The sequence below is a fragment of the Delphinus delphis genome, chromosome X (genome assembly GCF_949987515.2).
Source record: "Delphinus delphis chromosome X, mDelDel1.2, whole genome shotgun sequence".
In the NCBI taxonomy this organism is placed as follows: Eukaryota; Metazoa; Chordata; class Mammalia; order Artiodactyla; family Delphinidae; genus Delphinus; species Delphinus delphis.
The window spans coordinates 26,601,776-26,624,333 of NC_082704.1; the positions used below are offsets into that span (position 1 = coordinate 26,601,776).

A 22,558-nucleotide genomic window follows, 5' to 3' on the forward strand; every position below is an offset into this window, starting at 1 on the left:
GGAGGGGGTCCAGGGGGCGGGGATGAGGGAGAGGATGACCGCAGGGCTCAGCCGCCGAGTTGTGCGCGGCGGGGGCGAAGGGCGGGGGCTCCCTTCCAGCCTCCGGGGTCTGGGGACTCAGGGATGTAAGGCGAGAGCAGGGGGGTGTGTGACAATTCAGCAGAGGTCGGGACGTACCACGGAGCCCAGTGGCGAGGGGGGGGGCAGAGGACGTGGTCACCGAGGGGAGCCCCCGCCCCCCTTCGCAAAGGCCTACAACTGAGGCTGCAGGGAGAGCCGGAACTAGGCTCGCGGGAGAGGGAAGCGGCGCGTTAAATCCGCCCCCTTCCCGCACCCCACTTCCGAGGGGGTGGGCGATAGAGGAGAGGTTGGAGCCGCGGTGAGGGGGCCCCTCCCTTGCACCTCCCCCCACCGGACTTGGTCGCGCCCGAAGTGTAACACTTTCTCTTTGTCGGAGGAGCTCAACGGTTTCCTGTAGCTCGTGCTGAAGCTCCCGTTGCGGAGGCGCCGGTGGCAGCCCTGGCGGAGGCAGGAGCGATGGCAGCGACCGATATAGCTCGCCAGGCGGTGAGTGCGGGGCGTGGGTGCCAGCGCCGGGGCCGGGGGCCTCGGAAGGGCCGAGGGGACCTGGCCGCCGCCACCTCCACCGCGAGGAGGGCAGTGGGCAGCGTCCAGGAGCCAAGGCGCGGGGTCAGCGACTCAGTCCCCTAGCCTCCCGTCCCCCAGAACCGTGGTGGCTGGCGTGCGGGTGGGGGGCCTGGTCCGGGTTGCGGGCCAGCGACTGAACTTGCATTGCCCAAGAGCTGCAGTCGGCGCCGCCGCCTCCCTGGCTGCAGCTGCGGCCCCGCCGCTGGGGCGTTGCCGAATGAATGGCCGCACTGGCCGCCAAGCCCTCCGGGTCCCGGCACGCTGGCCTCGCTCCCTCCGGCTGCCGGGCCGCGCCCCTGCGCCCCGCAGCCCGCCGGGACCCGGGCCTCCTCAGCCAGAGGGGCTCGGGGCTGGGGTGAGCCTGGGGCAGGAGGCGGCGAGTGGTGAGGGGGGCGGGGAGGTGACTGGCTGGGGTAGGGTTTCTCCATATGCATTACATATGTGACTGCGTCTGTGTGTGTATCACTGTGTGCGTATGAGTGCACGCGCGCGCGCTCCTGCCTCCCCGGGCGGGCGGCGGTGCCCGGCTTGTCTGTGACCCTAGATGAGTCCGCCAGTTTCTTGGAGTGTGCTCGCCTCTCTGGTGCTTGTCCCTGTGTCCGGACGCTTCTCTCGCCGTCTGCTTGTGCTGTGTGCCTCTGGGTCCCATTTGTGCGTTTTGTGGGGTGCAGTCCGCTGGCCTGTAGGTGGTTGGCTGCGTACTTTGGCGTGTTTCTGAGCACCTGACCAGGGTTTTGCGGGCCTCTGGGCAGGGGGATCTGTCTCCGGTGCGTGTTCAGTGTAACTGGCTTGTGTGCCAAAACCTGTGGAGCTGGCTTCTTGTTATGGGGACTGAGGAAAATCAGTGCGACGCTTGCAAAAGCGGTGCCCTCTCTCTCTTTTTGTTGGCAGCCGACTCTGGAAAAAAAAAATCTTCATTTAACGAACTGAAGTTTTCCAGACTGGGATGTGCAGAGAAATTATACTGAAGTGACCCGGGGCTCCATGTTTGTTTTTTTAGACCAGAAGTTTCGTTGCCAAGGGAGGGGATGATTCCATTTGAGGGAACAACCTAGCCTTTCTATTCATCCATGGGTATCTGGGATTTTAAGAAGCCCACAATTACCAGCACCCTGAGGTGAGGAAGGAGAGTGAAGTAGAGGAAGGTCAGATCCCATGACACTACACACACACACACACACACACACACACACCCACACACACACACACACACACCCTAAACCCCATGCAATGCAATTTCAGTGCAAAAAATATACATAGCCTCTAGGTATTTGGTGTAATTGAAACTGATTTGTTTTCAAAATCTGAATCCAGAGTCTGATAGCATTCCCTCTCCAGGAAATGGATACATTTATTCCATCCTCTTGTTCTTGTTTGGAAGGGCAAGGTGATTTCTTTGGAACCTCCCCCACCCCCCTGAAAGACCCCAGCATGGAGCTCCTTATGCAGTCATGATATGGAAGGACCAGCAGAAGATGGGAGGCAGTGCTCTGTGATAATGGAATTTGAGAGAATTCTCTTCTCCCCAAGATTGGCACTGTAATATGTATTGCTTTAGTGTTTTGAGGGTTCCCAGAGTACCTTTCTGCTCCTCCATTATCTGCATTTTAGAGATGGCATGCCTTAAGTAGAGGACTTAGTCTCCTGGATTACACTTGCTCCATCCTTAGTGACCAAGAAGGACACTAGTGATTTTTCTTGTCAGCTAATTAATTTGCATCGACCTGCCCATACTCTCTCACCAGTCCCCCTAACCTGAATTAAGATTGCAGGGCCGATGTAGCAAAGGGGAACATTCCAGAAGGTTGTGTTTCACCTCCGGCAACCCAGAGATCCCCTTTGTTCTGCAAATGGAGGTGGGGGCGATTTAGGGCCACTTGGTTTGCTTTGGTTGTTTCCAGTTTGCTCTGGCGGGCCTTGCCCTACTGTATGATGAAGAACATAATTGTATGCCAGATTCTGAAGCTGAAAGAGCAGCCCGAGCACTTGAGACCTTGTTATGGTGATAAATGGGTTTCTGGGAAAACTGACGTCACTCTCCATGCCCCCCTCCCCCAGCCAGTGAAGCCCTTGTTTATGTGTCATTTGTCTCTCTGCCTGCCTTTGTGTCTGCAAGAAGTTGTAATTCACCGGGGGAAGATGGAATTAACTCAGGAGGCCTTTGGACGTCTGGCTGCTGATTGTTTCTTCCTGGGAACGAGTATCCAGGATTTGGGAAAAGAAGACTGGAGACTAAACCTAAGTGTGCCTGGCTTAGGAGTTCTTTTTAATGAGCTCTGAGACATGGTGCCCTGCAAATAGTGCTCTGGTGTGTGTGTGAGGGATGGGCTGTCCTTTCCAGAGTCAGTTGAGGGTCACTGGCTTGTAAGGTAACATTATTAGTGACAAAAACAGACCTTAGAGTTGCTGGATAGGATCCTTATTTGGGCATGCATGCAACTTGGAAGTTCAGCTTTTGTGTACATAATACAATCCCATCCCATCTGAATGAACACCACAAAGATTCTGTAGGACAAAACTGTTTCTTCATCATGTCCACAAGTGTTTATTTGATTAACTGCTAAGTGTCCAGCACTACGGCTGGCTCCGGTCAACTATACCAGAAAAAAGTAGTAGACACAGTTCTTGGCTTTTACGCTTATTGCAGTCTAGTTGGAGAGGCAAATTGTGGACACGGTGAAATAATTAGAGAACTATAGAAGATTCTTGGGATGTTTCCATCCCCAACCCCTGCCTGTGAGGTGGCTTGGGCTGCTGTTAATATATACTCTGAGAGGTTCCATGACTTGTCCAAGGTAACTTGGCAAGGCACGGTGCAGCCAGGTAATGGTCTTTCTCCCTAAAGAAAGAGCTTGCAGGGCCTAACGCTGCCCTAGCTGTGCTGGTCCTGGGGCAACTGTCCCGGGGCAGCTATCCCAAGGCAACCGCCTATAGGTGGCTGCACTCTGGTCTTGCTATCAAATGACACTTAACCTTGATTCCCATTGAAGTGCCCTGCCTCAGCCATCTCCCCACCTCGCACTAAAAGTCATATGGTGCCCCAAGCAGGGAGAGGAAAACCCCAATATCCACACATACCTCTACTGTGAATACAGCACTGAAGAAAATTTGCATGGCCCCAAATATTAAAAATTCTTGAATCTAGGTCGTGGGTATATGAATGATCATTGTACTATTTTCCAACTTTTCTGTGTGTTTGAGACTTTTCAAAATTAAAAGTTGGAGGGAAATTACAATGTCCGCCCTCCTCCCCACAAATGCACATGGCCCCTGCCCTCAGGGAGTTTACAGTCTAGTAGTGGAGGCAGACACAAATAATTATAATTATCTTTGTGATGTGCTGCAGAGGAGTGCTACTGCCCGCTAGGATAATTCATTACAAGGGGACCTGATCCAGCAGTGGACAGGGGCGGTGGGTGACAGGAAAGGCTTGCTGAGGGTTTTAACTAGGAAAAGGGTAGGTGTGAAGATGGGTGAGATCTCACTTCTGCTCCCAGGCTGGGTACATTTCATTTGTTAATTCACACACTTTTATTTTCATTCATTCCTTCAACATGTGTTTATTGGGCACCGACTCTGCCAGGTGCTGGGGATATAGTGGTGGCCACGGCACACACGACAGCCCTCTCAGAGCTTCCCCGTGAGAGGCCGGTATAAGCCCCATTTCCTCTTCATATCCTAAAACCTGGAAATGTGAGTGTTCGCGGCATTCTTATTACAAAACTGCATTACAGCCGAGCGATTTGTCTGTATAGTATAATGAGATTTTGATCTGCAGTCATGTGCACAGCATTTACTTTGTAGAGTCTCTGCTGTAAATTTTCTATTAATTGCTGGCTTTGTTACCTAGTATGGCCCCTCCCTTTTTGTGCTGTAAGGGAGCGAACCCGTTGCATTAGCCTTAGCAAAACTAATTAGAAAGATAAGTCCCCTGGATAAAGGTATTCCAGAACTAAATAGGACTGATTTCTGGACTTGCATGGGTTTCTGGATTATCAGAGCCTTGGTTTTATATTATCCTGCGCAATTGAGGAGCGCTTTCAGTTGCATTTATGTTAAAACCACATTCCAGAAAGAAAGAGACAGAGAAAAGAAAAGAAAGAAAAAGAATACCGTAGATAAGTGTAACATGTCTCTTTCAACGATCTCAAAACGCTTCCATCTGTATGATTTCATTTTCCCCAGCAGCTTCCTGGATGAGTATTACTGTTCTTTTCATTTTATGGGTTCAGGAAGACCAAATGACTTAGTCCGAAGTGTTACTGCTGGTCAGTGGATGAAGCAATGAAACACCTTCCAGATGACACAGATTCGTTGTTTTTTTTTTTCAGATTCGTTTTTATATTAAAAAAACTCTGGCCTTTTCATCATGTTTCCAAGAAATAAAAATCCTGCCATGTCCCCTCTTCCCCCTCTTTTCACTGCGACCCCCCCACCCCCACCTCAGTATACTCATGGAGGTTGAGAAGAGTATACTTGGGTGCTTTGAAGACTCTGATGTTAAAAAAGATTCTCAGCTTAAACCCCAGATAGCACAGTCATGGCTATGTGGGCTTTCTTCCTTCCTTCCTCCCCTCCCTCCCTTCCCCTCCCTCCCCTCCCTCCCTCCCTTCCTTCCCCTTCCTTCCCTCCCCTCCCTCCCTCCCTTCCTTGCCCTCCCTTCCCTCCCCTCCCTCCTCCTCCCTCCCTTCCTTCCTTTCCTTCCTTCCTTCCTTCCTTCCTTCCCCTCCTCTCCCTCTCCTCCCCTCCCTCCCTCCCTCCCTTCCTTTCCTTCCTTCCTTCCTTCCTTCCTTCCTTCGTCCCTCCCCTCCTCTCCCTCTCCTCCCCTCCCCTCCCTCCCTCCCTCCCTTCCTTTCTTCCTTCCTTTCTTTCTTTCTTTCCCATACTTTAAATAAAAATCTTGGAGCCACCAGCCACGTAATGATGGATTATTTTAAGTAACAACTGGAGGAGGCGCGCAGAATAAATTTGAAACACAGACCCTTCCTCCTCGGTGTGGCAGGAGGAGGCTTCTGCTGCCTGCACAGGGGAAGGACCACATGCTCGGGAGGGGGAGATAACGTTCCCGCTTCTGCAGTGTCTTCTCATTAGAGGCAGCCATCTGCTGAATTATGCAGCACGCTCTCCGCTGGCCCTGCAATGGGGTCATCCCTTCCACTCACTTAAAGGTGACTGGGCGAAAGATTCACGGGCCTTCTTGGGGACAGGACCCAGGGCTCAGGTTTCTCCTGCCAGGGCCCTCTCCGGAGCAGAGCTCTGCGCTTTCACGGCCCTGATGAGGTGTGAGGTCGTGTTCAGTTTCCTTTCGCAGCAGAGGCCCCCAGCTCTGAGCACTGGCGCTGAGGCAGGAACTGGGTTTTTTCAGATCCCCTTTAAATGAGACCAGATGGAGGCAGAGGCAAATTCAGGCTCCCCAGAGGACAGCTGGGCGTTCATCCAGAGGCCTGTGAGTAAACCTTTTTTTTTTTTCTCTTTTTAACAGATTGGAGATAACAATGACCAGAACACCTAGGAAACTCTAAATGGCCTGATTTGAAGGGAATCTGTCAGGCCTTTGTGGGAAAGTTGACCCACCCTGGGCAAGGGTCACCCCTGGCTGAGGTGGAGCTATTTCACCTAGAATCTGGCTGGCTGGGTTCGGTAGCCCTGGGGCTCTTGAGCAGAGGCCAGGCTGAGGCTCAGGCTTGAGTCGGCAGTGAAGGAAATAGGAGCTAGAGGTGGAAGAGAAGATGCAGAAGAGGGGCACCAGCGTCTCCTGGCCTCCACCGCCTCAGTTGCCTTGTGTGGGCCAGAGGCGCCTTGGTGAGCCCACGGGCTTCTGGGTCATTTTCCATGACCCTTCTCCTCCCGACTGGCATCAGCCACAAGCCCAATGTCCCAGAATTCTAGCAGCAGAAAGAAATCTATGCGCCACTTGAGTCAGCTTTTCCATTTGAGAGCGGCGGTCTGCTTGACAGGGCCCTGGGTCCCAGCACCACTCTCTGCCACTAAATCACTCTGTGACTCGGGACAAGTCACTTCCTGCCTCTGAGTCTCTGTTTCCCTTTTTGTCAAATGCGCGGGTTGGATTAGGTGATCCGTAAGGGTGTTTCCAGCTCTGACATGGTACACTTCTTGTGTTTCCTCCAGCCTGATTTCTTTTAGGTCCTTGCCTGCTTCTGCTTCTGCTTCCAAACGAGGTGGCGGAATTTAACTCCACCCCTTCCCTGCTTTGACTCCTTGAGCTGGGTGGGGAGACGGCTGTAGAGAAAGCAAGTCTGTGCTTTTAGCTCAGCAGGGTCTCTGGAACTGGAATAGAAACAAACAACCCTTCGCATATTGTCTGTCCGGCCGTGTAGGTGTATATAGCTATTGACTTCCTATAAAGGTACGTGACAGCTGAATTTTTGTCTGTTGAATCCCCTTTTACATGCACTAGGAGAGCTGGCTATCTAATAGAATCCTGCTGTGAATCCTATAGAATGAAAAGCCACTCTGGAATTGATCCGGTGTATTAAAATCCAGAGTTCCATCTATTGGATTTGCCAAAACTGGGCCTTCTCCCTGTATGGTGAGGATGGTTTCCTTTGTGCTTCGTCAGGATCCCCTAAGCTGCTCCCCCACTGAAAGGTACTGGGGCCCCTAAGGGGTGCTGCTAGCTTTGGCAGGTTTTATTTCTCCTCCGAAAGGCCCCCAGATTTCTCTCTCCCAGTTCAGGGCATCGCTACTACTGTCAGTTTCCTCTCAGCTCAGCTTAATTGGAGCCAGGGAAATCGTGACGTTTGATGTGTTAGGCATACTGGAGTTGTTTTAACCTCTGGGAACTTAGCAGTGCTCTTGTGGTTCTTATGGCTGATAATATGGGATAATAAGTGGCATTCACTCCCTTGGTAACACCGGAGGTAACAGATAGGGCTATCATCCACCTGATTGTTTCAGCAAGACTTTTTGCTGCATGTTTCAGGGTATGTGATTTGACTTTGACTTCTGGTTCACATGAATCTTTATAAGAATAAGGCATACTGTATAATAATGTTATATTGCATATAAATATGTTATAATAAGAAGAATAAGGTTTTATTGTGTTATTGGGAAAATAAATGTTTTATATACAATAAAACTGCCAGAAAGCTGAATACTTCACCAAATTTTCTGGTTATCTGTACATAAAGCAACTTTTTGGCTGTAACTAAAGATTTTGCTAAAATATCTGAGGCCACTTTCCTGCCTAGGAAAGTATCATCATAGAGTCTTAAAAAAATAATATTTTAATTCTGATTATAAAAGTAAAATATGGGGCTTCCCTGGTGGCGCAGTGGTTGAGAGTCCGCCTGCCGATGCAGGGGACACGGGTTCGTGCCCCGGTCCGGGAAGATCCCACATGCCGTGGAGCGGCTGGGCCCGTGAGCCATGGCCGGCCGCTAAGCCTGCGCGTCCGGAGCCTGTGCTCCGCAATGGGAGAGGCCACAATAGTGAGAGGCCCGCGTACCACCAAAAAAAAAAAAAAAAAAAGGTAAAATATGCCTACTGTAGAAAATTTGGAACAGAAAAGCAACAGCTCCTACAGCCCCTCCAAGCCAAAAGCAACCATTCTCACCATTTTGGTATATATTCTTCCAAGTTTTTAAAAATGCATGCATACTTTTTTTCCTCATGATTGGGATGATCTTGTATACACAGTTTTTTATCTAACAGTATTTGGTGATCATTTTCCTATGCCATTAAATATTCTTAGAATATGTTTTTATCAGCTGTTTAATATTCCATCATGCATCATTGAACTATTCATTGAGTTTGAGCGTCCTGAAGATTTGCAGGGTCTCTCAGAGATTGATAGTCAGAGCTGGGGAGGGAGATAGAGGAAGGGAAGGTGTGAGAGATCGGGCCCACCAGTAAGTGACACATGGGGCTGCCGGAGATAATCCTATTTCAGTGTTTCTGTCCTTTCCTAGCATCTTTGTGCCAAGGCCAGAGGAGAAAGTTAAGGACAAGCCCGGTCTTTGGCCATGAGTTCCAAACTTTTTGTTTTGATCTTGTCCTTCAGAATGACAGCTACTAACTTGGCCACCCCGGTTTTAAACGGAGGCCAGAAATTCTCCGTCGACACAGATGCGCCCTCGGTTTCCGGAGGCTTCCTACATGGCTTGCGTCCTGTGCCACAAAGGTTGGAAGGGGGGAGGGGGGCAGGGATTGCCCACTTGGGTGCTTATGGGACCCTTTATTTTCAGAATCACAGCAAGGGGAAAACGATGCACAGCTGGAACTGCCCTCACTCGTACTTCATAACACGAACCTCCGACTATTCAATTAAAACGCGCAATCGGTGTGTCCTCGTGGGAGGAGGCGGAAGAGAAAGCGTTGTTTCTGCCTGTGATATGAAATGTGGTATATAACGTATTTCAAGACCGCAGGTGACTGCAGATGAGGAGAAAACAGGAAACGTAATTGGGGAGGGGAGTGGGGCCTCTCCCAGTTCTCAGGAGCACGCTTTCATTTTTGCCTGCCTTTTAGTTCCTCTCAGACGCTGCAGCCTAATTACCCCTGCTGCAAAGCTGAACCAGAACTCGCTTTTCGTGTATTAAAAATGGTTTTTAAATTACACAGGTAATGTGTGAATACATTCATGCTGTAAAAGAATCAAACAATGCAGAAGCACACTGACTACCCCCCGAGGAAGCCCCTAGTTCCAGTCCCCTCCCCTGAGGTACCCTGAGTTCTAGGTGTGGTGGGTGCCTTTTTAGTCCCCTTTCTCTCACATACATTTAAGTGCAAATACACGCAGAGGTTTTTTTTGCATATATGGCCTCATACTGTGCTTATTGTTCTGCAGTTTCTTTTTTTCTATATTATAATATGTCTTGGAGATATTCCGATCAGTACTGCATTCTTTTTTTAAATTATTAGACCTACTGCATTCTTTTTTTAAATTATTATTGGAGTATAGTTGATTTATAATGTTGCGTTAGATTCAGGTGTACAGCGAATGAATCAGTTATACATACACTTACATCCACTCTCTTTTAGATTCTTTTCCTATATAGGCCATTACAGAGTATTGAGTAGAGTTCCCTGTGCTATACAGCAGGGCTTTATTAGTTAACTATTTTATATATAGTAGTGTGTATATGTCTATCCCAGTCTCCCAATATATCCCTCCCCGCCCTTACCCCCTGGTAACCATTAGTTTGTTTTCTACCTCTGTGACTCTGTTTCTAGATCTACTGCATTCTTCTTAATGGCTGAGGAATATTCCAGAATATGCACGTACCATAATTTAGTTAACTGGTTTTTCTGTCACAACATATGAAACACCCGAACGAACTTTTTGGCCAACCTAATATTTTTTCCCATTGTCGGACATTTAGGTTTTTTTTTCTAGGTTTTCAGTATTATAAATAATTCTGTAATGAGTTTCCTTGTACTGTACGTGGACCTTTGTACAGGCATGTGAGTCTCTGTAGAGCAGATCCCGAGGGGAGGTTGCAGGTCACGGGAGGTGGGCCATTTAACATTTTGGTGGCTGTGACCTTTCTAGCCTCTCAGTTCAAAGCGTCAAACGTGGCACCACCTGCTACTCAAGATAATAACTTAAGGTTTTAGTGTCAGACGTCCTGGGCCAAGTTGCCAGTTCCATCTCCTTTTGTGCACTTTGTAATCCAGGGAACATTCAATTGACTGCAATCAAAGCAGTCAGGACCTCAATTAATCAGGCCACGTTAAGGAGAAAGAGGAAAGAGATAAGCTATCGGAGGTTTAGAGAGGGAAGAGGGAAGAAATTTCCAGGGGCTGTCCAGGGGTCAGTGTCCATTTAGCCCAGTGTCCTGTCGTTTTCACCATTACGTATTTACCTCTGAACAATGAGGACTGATGTTCATAACGGTGACCTTGACATCTTCTAAGATTCATCAAAGCAGAAGTGAATGGTGCTCGCTAGGCAGGATTTCCTAAAGCAGGAACTGCATATACAAATTCATTTTCGAAGCTTTCTCAACTACAAGGATTGAGACATACAGTTTGCTGCTTAAATCTTGATTAGCAAGAAAGACGCATTACCCAGATTCCATGTTCCCTAGTCCCCAAACCTTCCAGTTAACTTAGGTGTATTGGACACCGGGTAAAAAGATACAGAAGAAAAAAGGATTCTAAAAGTTACCAGTGGACTTTACCAAATCCAGACCAATGGTCGTTTCTCTGTAATTCTTCCTGACTTCAATCTTGGCCTCTGGTGATAGAAAACTATTGGGTCATCTCTTACTTTTCTGATCATCCCCCCACCCCTTGGAAGAATTCTCTTCATCTTCCCATTCCTTACTTGTGGGCATTGCTTATATTCAGTCCTTAATTCTTTTCTCCCTGTACTGTCTCTTGAAGAACACATCCAGTTTCATACCTCTCACTGCTAAATTTATATCTCAGTCCTGAATTCTCCCTGAGCCTACAATCCCATATTGCTAAGTACTTAGTGGGTAGATGTGTCACCATAAAATCAAAACTATCTTGTTTTCTTTAGTATAGAAAATGCTTTTACAAATCCAGAAGAGAAAGACAAGCACCCATTTTAAGAAAATGGACAAAGACGTGAATAGTTAACTCGCATATACATAGACACAACACACATATGTAGTTGAACAATAAAAAAAGTTCACTCTCACCAATAAAATGCAAATGAAATTACATGATGCCATTTTGCAGTGATTCAATTCACAATGGTTAAAAAGCCTCAAACTCAGTGCTGGTCTAAGTATGTGTAAACAGACACTCTCGCATACTGGCGTTAGAAATAGACATTTGTAATATTCTCTGTTGAACGATTTCTCGGTGTGTACCAAAGTCTTTCCAATGTGTGTGGCCTTGCACCCAGCAGGCTTTAATTCTAGGAATTTAGCTTAAGGAAATAATCAGAGACTATGCAAACCTGTAAGAACAAGAATTATTACTTATAATGTTGAAAACTTGGAAACACGCTAAATGTCTAGTAGTGGAAGACATTTCACTGGTTGAGAAAATGTGGTAAATTCCCACAATGGAATTCTATGTGGCCAAAAAAGTAATGTTTTAGAAGTATACTTAATTACTCAAGAGAACATCCATACTATATTAAGTGTCCGGTTATTAAGCCAGGTGATGAAAAGGAATATACAGGATTATCCCTATTTTGTAAACAAAAAAAAAAAAAAAGAAAAAAAGTATTATATATAGACTGTAGGGAAATACATGTAAATACTAATAGTGACTGTCTCTGGAGAGTGATATTATGGGTGATTTTTATTTTCTTCTTTATAATTTTCCATATGTTTTAAAATTTCTACAGCGGACATGGATTACTCTTATAAAAAACCTGATAAGTGTAATTTTAAAATAATGGCTATTTAAAACTAGAATCTTCGACTTTTCCGCTAATGCACCCTCTCCTGGCTTCCCTCTTTCTGCCCTTGGTGCCATCGATCCAAGCTCCCAGGCGCAGGACCTTGCAGCCTTACAGCTTTGATTGCTCCCGCACTCTCTGCCCAGTCATTCACCGAGTCTCATCCTTTCTTTAGGACGGCTCTCAAATTTGTTCCTCCCTCCTGAGTCCCAAGTCAGATCAGTTCACTTCAAGCAGCATTTATCGTCACAGTGCCTGGCTGTCACTCTGCCAGTTCAGCGTTATTGGAGTCCTCTCCTAATATGTCTTCCTGCCCCTTCTCCAGCTCTCCTCCCATCCATCAAGCGCCCTGCAGCTGGAATGATCTTTTGAAAAGACTACTTGTGTCATGGCCCTTCCTGCTCAAAACACTCAAAATGCCCCTTTTAAACCCCATTGCCTAGGGAATAAAGGCCATACTCTTCTTCTGCTATTTAGGGCTCTCACAGCACTGTGCTAGGTGGGAGATAACTGTGGGCACGTGGGAGGTGCTTGGGTGAGACTTGACAATGAAATAAATCTTTAAGAATAAGATGTGGAGTTCTCCCCGCTGCCCTTCACTGTCTTCAGTTTGAAAATTCCCTTTCCTCATCTTTTGGCACTTGGACCAGACGCCCTGGAGCACTTGAAGTTTCATGGTGCTGAATTTGGACACAGGAAGAGGCAGCCGGGGGTGATGATATATGGCTCAGGAAACCTCAACTCTGAGTCCCTCCCAATTTCCGATGCCTGCTGAGTAGGAGACTCCATCGAGAAAGCATATTGGCTCTTAGGTTTCTGTCTCCCCTACAGTCTTGAGGACCAAGAATGAACAGTGGGAAACTTACATCTTTTTTTTAAAAAAAATAATTAGTTAATTAATTTTTGGCTGTGTTGGGTCTTTGTTGCTGCGCGCGGGCTTTCTCTAGTTGCGGTGAGCGGGGGCTACTCTTCCTTGCGGTGTGCGGGCTTCTCATTGCGGTGGCTTCTCGTTGCGGAGCATGGGCTCTAGGTGCGCGGGCTTCAGTAGTTGTGGCATGCAGGCTCAATAGTTGTGGCTCGCAGGCTCTAGAGTGCAGGCTCAGTAGTTGTGGCACACGGGCTTAGCTGCTCCGTGGCATGTGGGATCTTCCCAGACCAGGGATCGAACCCGTGTCCCCTGCATTGGCAGGCGGATTCTTAACCACTGCGCCACCAGGGAAGCCCCTTACATCTTTTTTTGATTGCTTTGATAAAAAGATGGCGAAAAGGGTGAGGGAAAGCAAAAGGGGGTGAATGTAGCCCTGAGTGATGCAGGCCACTCATAAAACCCAGCTGTCTTCAGGTACCCCTCTGGGGCCCAGAATATACCACCCAGGACTGAATGATGGCATATGGTTGTCTGTTGAGACTACTCCACTGGAGGGTGTGGGGTGAGATATGTGAGGGTAGCAGTCTTGCCAGATGGCAGTCACGGGCATGAGGGATCTTTAGTTGTGGCATGTGTGTGGGATCTAGTTCCCTGACAAGGGATCAAACCTGGGCCCCCTGCATTGGGAGCGAGGAGTCTTACCCACTGGACCACCAGGGAAGTCCCAAGAAGAGAAATTGCTTTTTGAAGTCCCTTTGTCGTATTTACTGAACACTTATACATATTCCAGGCATTGTACTAAGCTCGTTACATGTGTTGGCATATTTGAGTCTCCCAATCATCTGTAAGGTAATATTATGTCATTTGACAGATGTGAAAGGAAACTGAGTCTCTGTGAGGAGAATTAACCCAAGGCTGGGAACCTTCTCATCCCCTGACCTCCCCCCCCGCCCTCCCACCCCTTACAAGCCGCCTCTGTAGTTTGCTGTGTCTGGAACTATGTGACGTTCATTATGGAGCCTCAAGGATGACTGTACCCAAGAATCCATGATTTCTAAGCGAATGGGTCATTTTGCTTTGGATCAGGGACTAGCTAAGGGGAGATGGGCCCCAGTGGGTGTTAATTCCTAGCACAGAGAGCATTTGGATGGGGAAGTGAGACCCAGGTTGCTTTTAAGCACATTTTCATTTTCTCCCCTCCCTCCCCTTCCAAATTAGGGTGAAGGTTGCCGAACTGTCCCCCTGGCTGGACATGTGGGGTTTGACAGCTTGCCCGACCAGCTGGTGAATCAGTCAGTCAGCCAGGGCTTCTGCTTCAACATCCTGTGCGTGGGTGAGTATTTCCATAGCAGGAAATTCTATTACAGAATATGGATCCTTAATGGCTGGGTGTGGCTCTGCAGGTCATTAGGTTCAATAGTGTGTCATTCTGATCTATTTGCAGGAATTTTTCTGCCCCTCTTCTTCTTTTGTCCCTCTGCTTGTTTTGGTGAGCAGCTGGCTGTAGTTACATTTTTCCCTGCCCAGACCAGAATGCGGGACCATACCTTGGGGGGAGCTGAGCTGCGTGACACCCAGTGGAAATTCTGTAAGGGAGCTGGCTGGCTCAGCTACTCTTATCAGGTTTGTTCTGACTGCAGAAAATAGGAGCCAGGGCAGAATTGGGAGGGAGGTAATGGCTGTGGAAAGATGCCTGCTTACCAGCTGTGGGCAGTGGGTTGGGTCTGTCTGTTTCCTCTGCAGCCCTGCTGTGCTTGGTACAGTTTGAGCTCTGTGCAGGCACCACACAGCTGTGTGCCAAGTTCTTTTTATTCCCTTTAAGTGTATCTGTGCCTGGACCTTTAGTCTCAAGTGTGGGAACCATGTCTTAGTCACCTCTACTGTGCTAATTACAGCACAAAGAGAGTTCAATAATGTATGTGAAATGAACGCATGAATTATCCCCGCAGGAACCACTCACTACATTTCTCAAACACTTTCCCATGTTAACAGTTTGGGTCCTTACTAGGACTCTGGGAAGTGAACAGACTTCATATCCTCATGGAACAGACGGAGACCAAGAAACTCGGGCGGGGGTATAAGGGACTTAGCTGAGGCAACACAGAATAAGTGGCAGAGCCATGACAGGGACCCAGGTCTGCCTGACCTTTTGTCCCTCCCACTGCTTTGGTAACCGCTGCCAGAGACATCTCTTGAGAACGCAGAGGCACTTTGGAAACTGTCAAGCACTAGTCAAGCAAGTCTCAGGAACAGCGGTTCCTTGACATTCTTTGAGAATCTCTCCTTAGACCTTAAATAATCCCAAATTTGCAAACACGATCACAGTGTAAAATTTTCACTATACAGTGCAGTAAGGCGTACCTGCATATTTCTAGTGACATACCTCCAAACCTTAATGATTCTATAAATACCATAATAATGGCAGTTTTCATGCCCGGTCGGAACACTCAAAACACTTTTGCTAATTGCCTTTTCCTGTTTTTGTACAGAGCATACGGGGAATTCATTCATACTGAGGGTGTGAACCACTACTGAATTGGATATTCTACTCTCTAATGTAGTCTAAAGTTCTGTTTTGTAACTAAGGCCATTCATTTTCTTGGACTCTGTTTTTTCTTCTCCCTCCCTGGCACTCCTCAGATCATTTTCTGTCGGAGAATTAGCTACACACTCGAGGACAAGTAGAGAAAACAAAGCCACTTCTAAGTATGGTTGACAGGCAGTCAGCTAGGCTCACTCACTAGTGAAATGACTCACTCTCACGCACCAGCTTTGGAACCTATGAGATGAAAATATGTGCTTCACGGATTTACATATCGTGGGCCTGAGAGTCCAGATCTAGGCTGTTAATTCTTCAGATGCCAAAAGTCTACCCATGGTTACGATGAGGTGCTATTAGGAGAGGGATACAAAATAAACAGCAGTCATGGTGATCGACATCAAGATCAAATACCATCACGTCCAGTATTAGCACTGCCAGATCTCTCCCATCTTTGGCTGATGGCCAACTTATTTCACATAACATTTGATTACTGAAAAACTTCCACACAAACATATTGGAGTCCCTTGGCATTCCTCCCAGAGCTCCGGGTGACCTGCATTGAAGCTGAGGGGATGAGAAGTGAAGTGACAGGCCCACCCCCATCAGCCTCTCAAACCAAGTGCAATTGGGTGGGCTAGTAAAGCTTTAGGAGGGAGGCCGCATAGGTCAGGATGGCTCTCTGAGGGCGGCAGCGTAGGGTAGTTGGACATGTGGTCCACAGGCTCCCCTAGGGCCCGGAGGAAGAGGCAGCCAAGCTCAAGGCAAAGTGAGTGGGAGAAATATTTCTTTATTTCTTTATTATTTATTTTTATTTTTGGCTGCGTTGAGTCTCCGTTGCTGCGCGCGGACTTTCTCTAGTTGCCGCGAGTGGGAGCTACTCTTCATCGCGGTGTGCAGGCTTCTCGTTGCGGTGGCGTCTCTTGTTGTGGAGCACGGGCTCTAGGCGTGCAGGCTTCAGTAGTTGCGGCTCGCAGGCTCAGTAGCTGTGGCTCGCAGGCTCAGTAGCTGTGGCGCACGGGCTTAGTTGCTCTGCGGCATGTGGGATCTTCCCGGACCAGGGGTGGAACCCGTGTCCCCTGCATTGGCAGGCGGATTCTTAACCACCGCACCACCAGGGAAGTCCCAAGTGGGAGAAATAGTAAACCCCTACCCACCCAGGCATCGTACATATGCAGCTGCTTCACTGTGCACCTGCGGGCATGGAGTCGCTCAACTGCCCAGGACAGACCCTCCAAGAGGGGAAGGGTAGAAAGGAGACCCTCACACCCAAGGAGTCACCTCCTCTTTCTCTCTCTACTTATGAAGTTTCAGGAAACGGCTGCTCTAATAGCTCCCCTCTTAGCCGTGCAGGTGCACTCCTTGGATGCACCCGCCCAGGCTGGTTAACTGCACTCCCCATCCCTGATCCAGAAAAGCCTGCAACTCATGCATCCCCTGCTCTGGCTGGGCTCAGAAGCCTGTCATTGCTCTGAACCCACAATTTGGGCCAAAGTCACAGGTGGCTTACGGTGGCTCTAAGGCTGCAATCTCAGCCCAGCCGTGGGACTGGGTAGCGTCACCGACGTGGCGAAGGATCCATAGCTTGGCTGCTGAAGGTGGTCGTTTCTCTCGCAGGACCTTCAGCGACCATACTTTCATGCCTACTGCCTGTGCATAACCGTCAGCTTTACTCCCTTAATGACGATTATAAAGCGGTTCTGTTTGGGCATAGAATATGTTTCCCCAAAGGATTTTCTTTTCTTTTCCGATAGGGCATTTTAAGTGTAAAATTATGGTAACACTGGCTTTGGTTATTAACAGAGATCTAGAATATTTTTATCACCGTATTGTTTATTGTGGTGCATAAGTGCGCATGTGCATGCTGGCATGGAGAGGGAGAATTTTTATGAATCAAGAGCGTAATTTATACATAAGGGCACTGATGATGACACCTACGATCATTATTTTTAGAGGGCCAGGCACATGGGTGTGAGCACATTATGGCTCCTCTCCAACAGACGCTATGGTTGACAGTAATTACCGAGCGGGCTGAGGTCCCCCTCCTGTTCTAAACAGTCTACTAGCCCACTCCCAGTCTACTAGCTTAGCTTTGGAAATCACTCGGATCCCAGGATTCTAGATATAGCACAGGAGGCGTTGGAGGAACGACTAGAGTCAGCAGTGCAAACGTTCTGCTGGGAAAGAGCCCCAAAGAGACTCAGCCCTCGGAACGTGCCAGCAACAGAGAATGCCTGACGAGCGCGAAGGGTCATAAGGCTAATATTTACTTTGAAACTGCTCAGGATTCCAGGCTCAACTAGGCTCTGTTGAACTTGGAAAAACAAAACATACAAGAGAAGCAGGATTGAGGCTCAGTGCAGGAGGAGGGGAAGGGCAGCTAGCATTCTCTCAGGGTTAGGGAGCGATGGTTTCTTCTCTCCATCTCTGGGAGAGGCAGCCGTCCACCTGTCTGAGACAGGCTGCCAGCGGTGGTGTGCTGGTCAGCGTCAAACCACCCACTCTCAGGAGAAAAGTTGCTGTGGTTTGTAGCATTTACCAATTTTTGTGCTGTCATTATTCCCACCATAGCTGGTTTTAAGCTGCCAACATGACATCACTGCACATGGGCTTGGGAAGAACTGCAGGAAGCCGGGCGAGCCGGCTCCAGCACACCCCTGTTTGCTAGGTCTCTGCAAGATCAGGAAGAAGTAGAGGGCAAGGTCACAGAGCCAGGCAGGACCTCGTCCCCATCCATAGGCTCCCTTGGCCAACAGGAGTTCCTGGAGAGTTCCCTTTTGGACACCTTCCGGTTGAACTCAGAGACGTTTCTCTTGGTTTATTCCAACATTCGGAGCCGGAAGAGACTAGCTCCTGATCATTGCTGTATCCCCGGCTCCTAAACCTGTGCCTGGCTCCTATTAAAGGTTCTAAATATTTGTCGAATGACTGAATGAAACAACAAATCACACCTATGGGACACACTAGAACATGCATGGGCTCCAGTGTCAGACTGCCTGCGGTCAAATGCTGGCATTGCCACATACTACTTTTGTGACCCTGGGCCAGTTTCTTCCTCCACATTTTATAGATGAGGAACGTGACGTGCAGAGAGACTGAAGAGCAGGGGCACATTCACACAGCTAGGAAGTGGCTCGGTTAATCCACCTGTAAATTAAGGACAAATAGTAGTATTATCTAATACACAGTCTTACTTTAGGGAATAAATAAGGGAATATATGTAAGGCATTTACAGTGGTGCCCACGTAGTAAGTGCTCCAGGAGCAATAGCTGTTACTATTACTACTCAAACCTGCTCATTTTATGGAAAAAGAGACTGGAGTCCAGAGAAGGGGAAGGGCTAGGCTTAGGTCAACCTGCCTGGGACTCTGCATTTCATCACTTGCAAGGACTTAATTGCACAAGGTACCAGAGGATGCAAATGTTAACAGCAGATGAGGAAAAGGGCTTAAGCTTTTCTTTGTCACAGTGGTTTTGAACTCCCGGTAGAGAGGTCAACATCAGACTAGCCCAGGGAGTATAGCTTGAAAAAGCAGATTTCATATTGCATGTTTTAAATTGAATTCTTTTTTAAAAAGCTGGTGTTTCCGGGATCCTATCTACATTAAGTCAAGTGAGAGGAAATCCTCTGGGCTGGTGGAGATGACTTAAAAAGGGTTAAGAAACCCCGCTGTACACTCTGAGGAGGGAGGAGGAGAGAGAAATTGACCCCTCGGGACTGTTCAGGTTTCCTGCTGGAATCTAATTGCCAAGTCCCTACCTTCCTGCAGGGGTGTGGAATCTGCTGACCTGATCTGAGTTGAGCCGAGAGTGGCTCCCCTCCCCTGCTCAGTACCGGGCCCAGGACAACATCCCAGGCTCAGGCTGGGTCTGTGGCAGCCATCCAGAGAGAGAGAACTCCCACCCCTCCCCGCCCCCAGGCTCCACATTGATGGAAAACTGGAACGGGACAAGCACACTTGATTTTCTGCCCTCTTCTCATGCTGCATTTATCACAATTCCCTAGACACCCGCCGGGTCTTTTCTTCCAGACACTCATCATTGAGCATCTAATTTCCACAGCCCTTTTGCACTGGCAGGCGTCCGGGTGGTCATTTTCTCCGTTGCCCTGCCCTGCCCGGCCCACCCGGCCTGCCTTTCTACAGCTGCGCAAACAGGGCGGGCCCTTGCCTCTGTGGTACTGCTCCTGAGGCCTCTGTGTGAGCCTCTTGCTAGGCGCTCCGGGGAGTACCAGAAGTTGCCCATCCCCTGCTCTCTGGGAAGTCTTAGGATCAGGGAGTCAGGGAGCCAGCTCTGGGTGCTGGGGAGTCAGGGCCCGCCACGATCTAGGAGCTGCGGGGCGTTCAGCAAAGAGCTCACAGAACGGGAGAGAGGGTCTGAAAGTGGGGATGTACATGGACACTGTATTAGGCACGGACAAAGACCGGCGAAAATGTAGCTTAAGCTTCAACGCCCAGAGGGAAGGCGAGTTAGGGAGAGGCAGCCACCCTGTGTTCCCGTTTCAGAGGTGCCGGCCCCTTTCCAGTGGAGCGGCACCCGCACCTTGGGCGGGGAGGGGGGCGATTTCTTCCGTTGCTTAGCCAAGTCTGCCACTTCCCATGGCAGCCAAGTCTGCCACTTCCCACCTCACCAAGTTTTTCTGGGGACCCAAATACTTCCTGTCCCTTTAGGGAGGGAGAAAAGGGCCTCTTCTGGGAGAGTCTTTGCTGCTAGTAGGTATAACAGACCCTGGCTGGAAGCAGGATCTGTGTGAGGAACCATTTCCCTGCATCCTGGCAATCAACCACATTAGTCAGACCTGGCTATGAAATCGGGCTGGGGAGCCGGGTAGCCAGGCTGAGTTGAATGTTCTCCTTGTTTTCTCTCTCTCTCACACTGATCCCTCCACATACAGAAAGCTCTCAGCATAGACACATATTTTTAAAAGCACCTCCTGCATTCATAGCTCATTATTCCGGATAAAAGAGGTTTGCAAGATGCAAAGCTAGACACACCCAGAGGTGGGAGGGGAGATGGACCATTTACGGTTATGGGTTGTGCAGCTCGAACCCTAGCCCTGGACTGCCCTGCAGATATGTGCTGTCGGTCACAAGAGGGGACCTTCCAGGCCAGGATTGGCCCAGGGCAAACCCACTCCCCCCATTCCCAACTGGGAAGGTGTGTCAATTCCCACATCTCAAGGGTTGTGAGCAGGGAAAGGGAGAAGAGGGGTGATGATAGCGCAACAGCAGGGTAGCCCGGGTCTTCAAAGCGCAGCCCTTGGTTCCTGGCAGTGACTTGACATCCTTTGCGTCTCTCAGGAATAACCTCCACAAACCTTCACCAGTCCCCGCAGCCCTTCCCCGACTCGTTGCCCTGGTGCGAAAGCCAGTGGTTTTGAAATTCCAGCGGTTTAATTTATTAGTATCCAGCAGCCTGTTAGTTAAACAAACAACTGACTGGCTTGTTTGAAATTTAAAGGGAAGAATAACTTGTGGCCTGCTAAATTCCCTCTCCATTAGCTAAAAATGGTCTCCCCACTGGGATGCGTCTGCGGGTGCTGTCTGGGCCTGGCTGGGAGAGGTGGGGACTGAGAGGAGAGGATACTTATTTGATGAGGGACTGCTGTCCCTTTCTTGTAAACTTGAAAATAGCCCTTAAATTTTTATTATGAAAGCTATACACGTTCCTTGTAGAAAACTTGGAAAATAGAGAAAAGCATAAAGAAAGAAGTGAAAAGCGCACATAACCCCACCACCCAGACATGACCGTTGGTAAGAGTACATTGTACGCCCTTCCAGTGTTTTTCTAGGCGTAACTCTACCTCGCCATCACTGCCTTTAACACCGTTTCTTTTTCTGACTATAAAAACAATGCATACTCAATTTTCAAATAACACAAAAATATGAAGACTAAAAGAAAAATGACCCCAGTTCCACTGTCCTGAGATGACTGCTGCTGATATGTTGGTGCCGTTCCTTATACTCTTTTCCACTTAACTGAGATCAAATAGTCCATGTAGTTCTACGTGCTCCTCACTTAGTGTCTTACCGTGTACATTTTCCCATGTCAGTGAATATGCATCCAAAACATGTGTAATGGCTGCGTGGTCATTTGGTGAATGCATCATAATTCATTCTTTTGTTTTTCAGGAGAGACAGGTTTGGGCAAGTCCACCCTCATGGACACCCTGTTCAACACCAAGTTCGAGGGGGAGCCAGCCACCCACACACAGCCGGGTGTCCAGCTCCAGTCCAATACATATGACCTTCAAGAAAGCAACGTGGGGCTAAAGCTCACAATTGTTAGCACAGTGGGCTTCGGGGACCAGATCAACAAGGAGGACAGGTAAGGGAGGCGGTGGGGTGGGGAGGCTACTGGGAGGCCACGGGGAGGAGCTCACCACTGGGGTCCCGCTGGACCTCTCAGATGACGCAGGCAGGCAGCAGAGAGCTCCCTAGCGCCGCCTCCGCCCAGGGTCCCCGTCTATTTCAGTGTTCTACTCCACACGCTTTGCCAAAAGCAGGCTGTTTTTCTATTCCATTCGACAGACATTTATTGAGCCAGGTACTGCCGTCCTCCAACAGTCTAAAAAGGAATGACCTTGTCTCTGCCCTTGAGGCAAAGACTCACGGGAAACCTGGTCTTAAACAAACAAGTTCCTTTGAGTGTGACCTGCTCTGTAAAGGACAGGGTACACAGAGGTAAAGGACAAGCTACAATGAGAACATGAAGGAGAGAACAGTCAGCTCCATGCAGGGAGGTCAGGGAGGCCTGCACAGAGGAGGTGCCCCTGAGCTGGCCTTTGAAGGGTGAACGATTTTGCTGGACAGACAAGGGAAGGTTGGGAACCCCATCCCGGGCAGGGACAGCTGCTTGTACAGAGGCAGAGGGATGTGGAAGACTGTGGCATGTTCTAGGGGACTGAGCTTGCTCTGTTTGGCTAGACCAGGGGTAGAGTTACTGTGAAGCTAGTGAAGCTTGTTTCAGGGCCCTCAGTTGCTCACGCACCTCCAAAGCCCTGGAACTAATTTCTATTCATTGTGTTGTTTGATCTTTCTTGGAGGGCCCTTCAAATCGTGTAAACCTAGGGCCCCGCAATGCCTGCTGTGCCCCTGGGCCGGTGCTTGGCGTGAGCTGGGGGAAAAGTGAGGGGAGATGAGCCTGAAGAGGTAAGCAG

At 48.9% G+C, this 22,558-nt stretch overlaps 1 protein-coding gene across 6 annotated transcripts in view; it reads left to right on the top strand.

Annotated features, from left to right (window-relative positions):
• Nucleotides 1-465: 465 nt before the first annotated feature.
• SEPTIN6 (septin 6) overlaps nucleotides 466-22,558 on the top strand; it is a 66,727-nt gene continuing 44,634 nt past the window's right edge. For 4 of the 6 annotated variants that reach the window (XM_060002805.1, XM_060002804.1, XM_060002806.1 and 1 more), the window contains exons 1-3: nucleotides 466-567; nucleotides 14,079-14,193; nucleotides 21,531-21,726. In XM_060002805.1, the coding sequence (XP_059858788.1) occupies nucleotides 538-567; nucleotides 14,079-14,193; nucleotides 21,531-21,726 (341 nt within the window). In that variant the 5' untranslated portion in view covers nucleotides 466-537. Of the gene's footprint in view, nucleotides 568-6,034; nucleotides 6,095-8,864; nucleotides 9,039-14,078; nucleotides 14,194-21,530; nucleotides 21,727-22,558 lie in introns of those variants that run through there. The other 2 variants (XM_060002808.1, XM_060002807.1) reach the window with 2 other exon arrangements.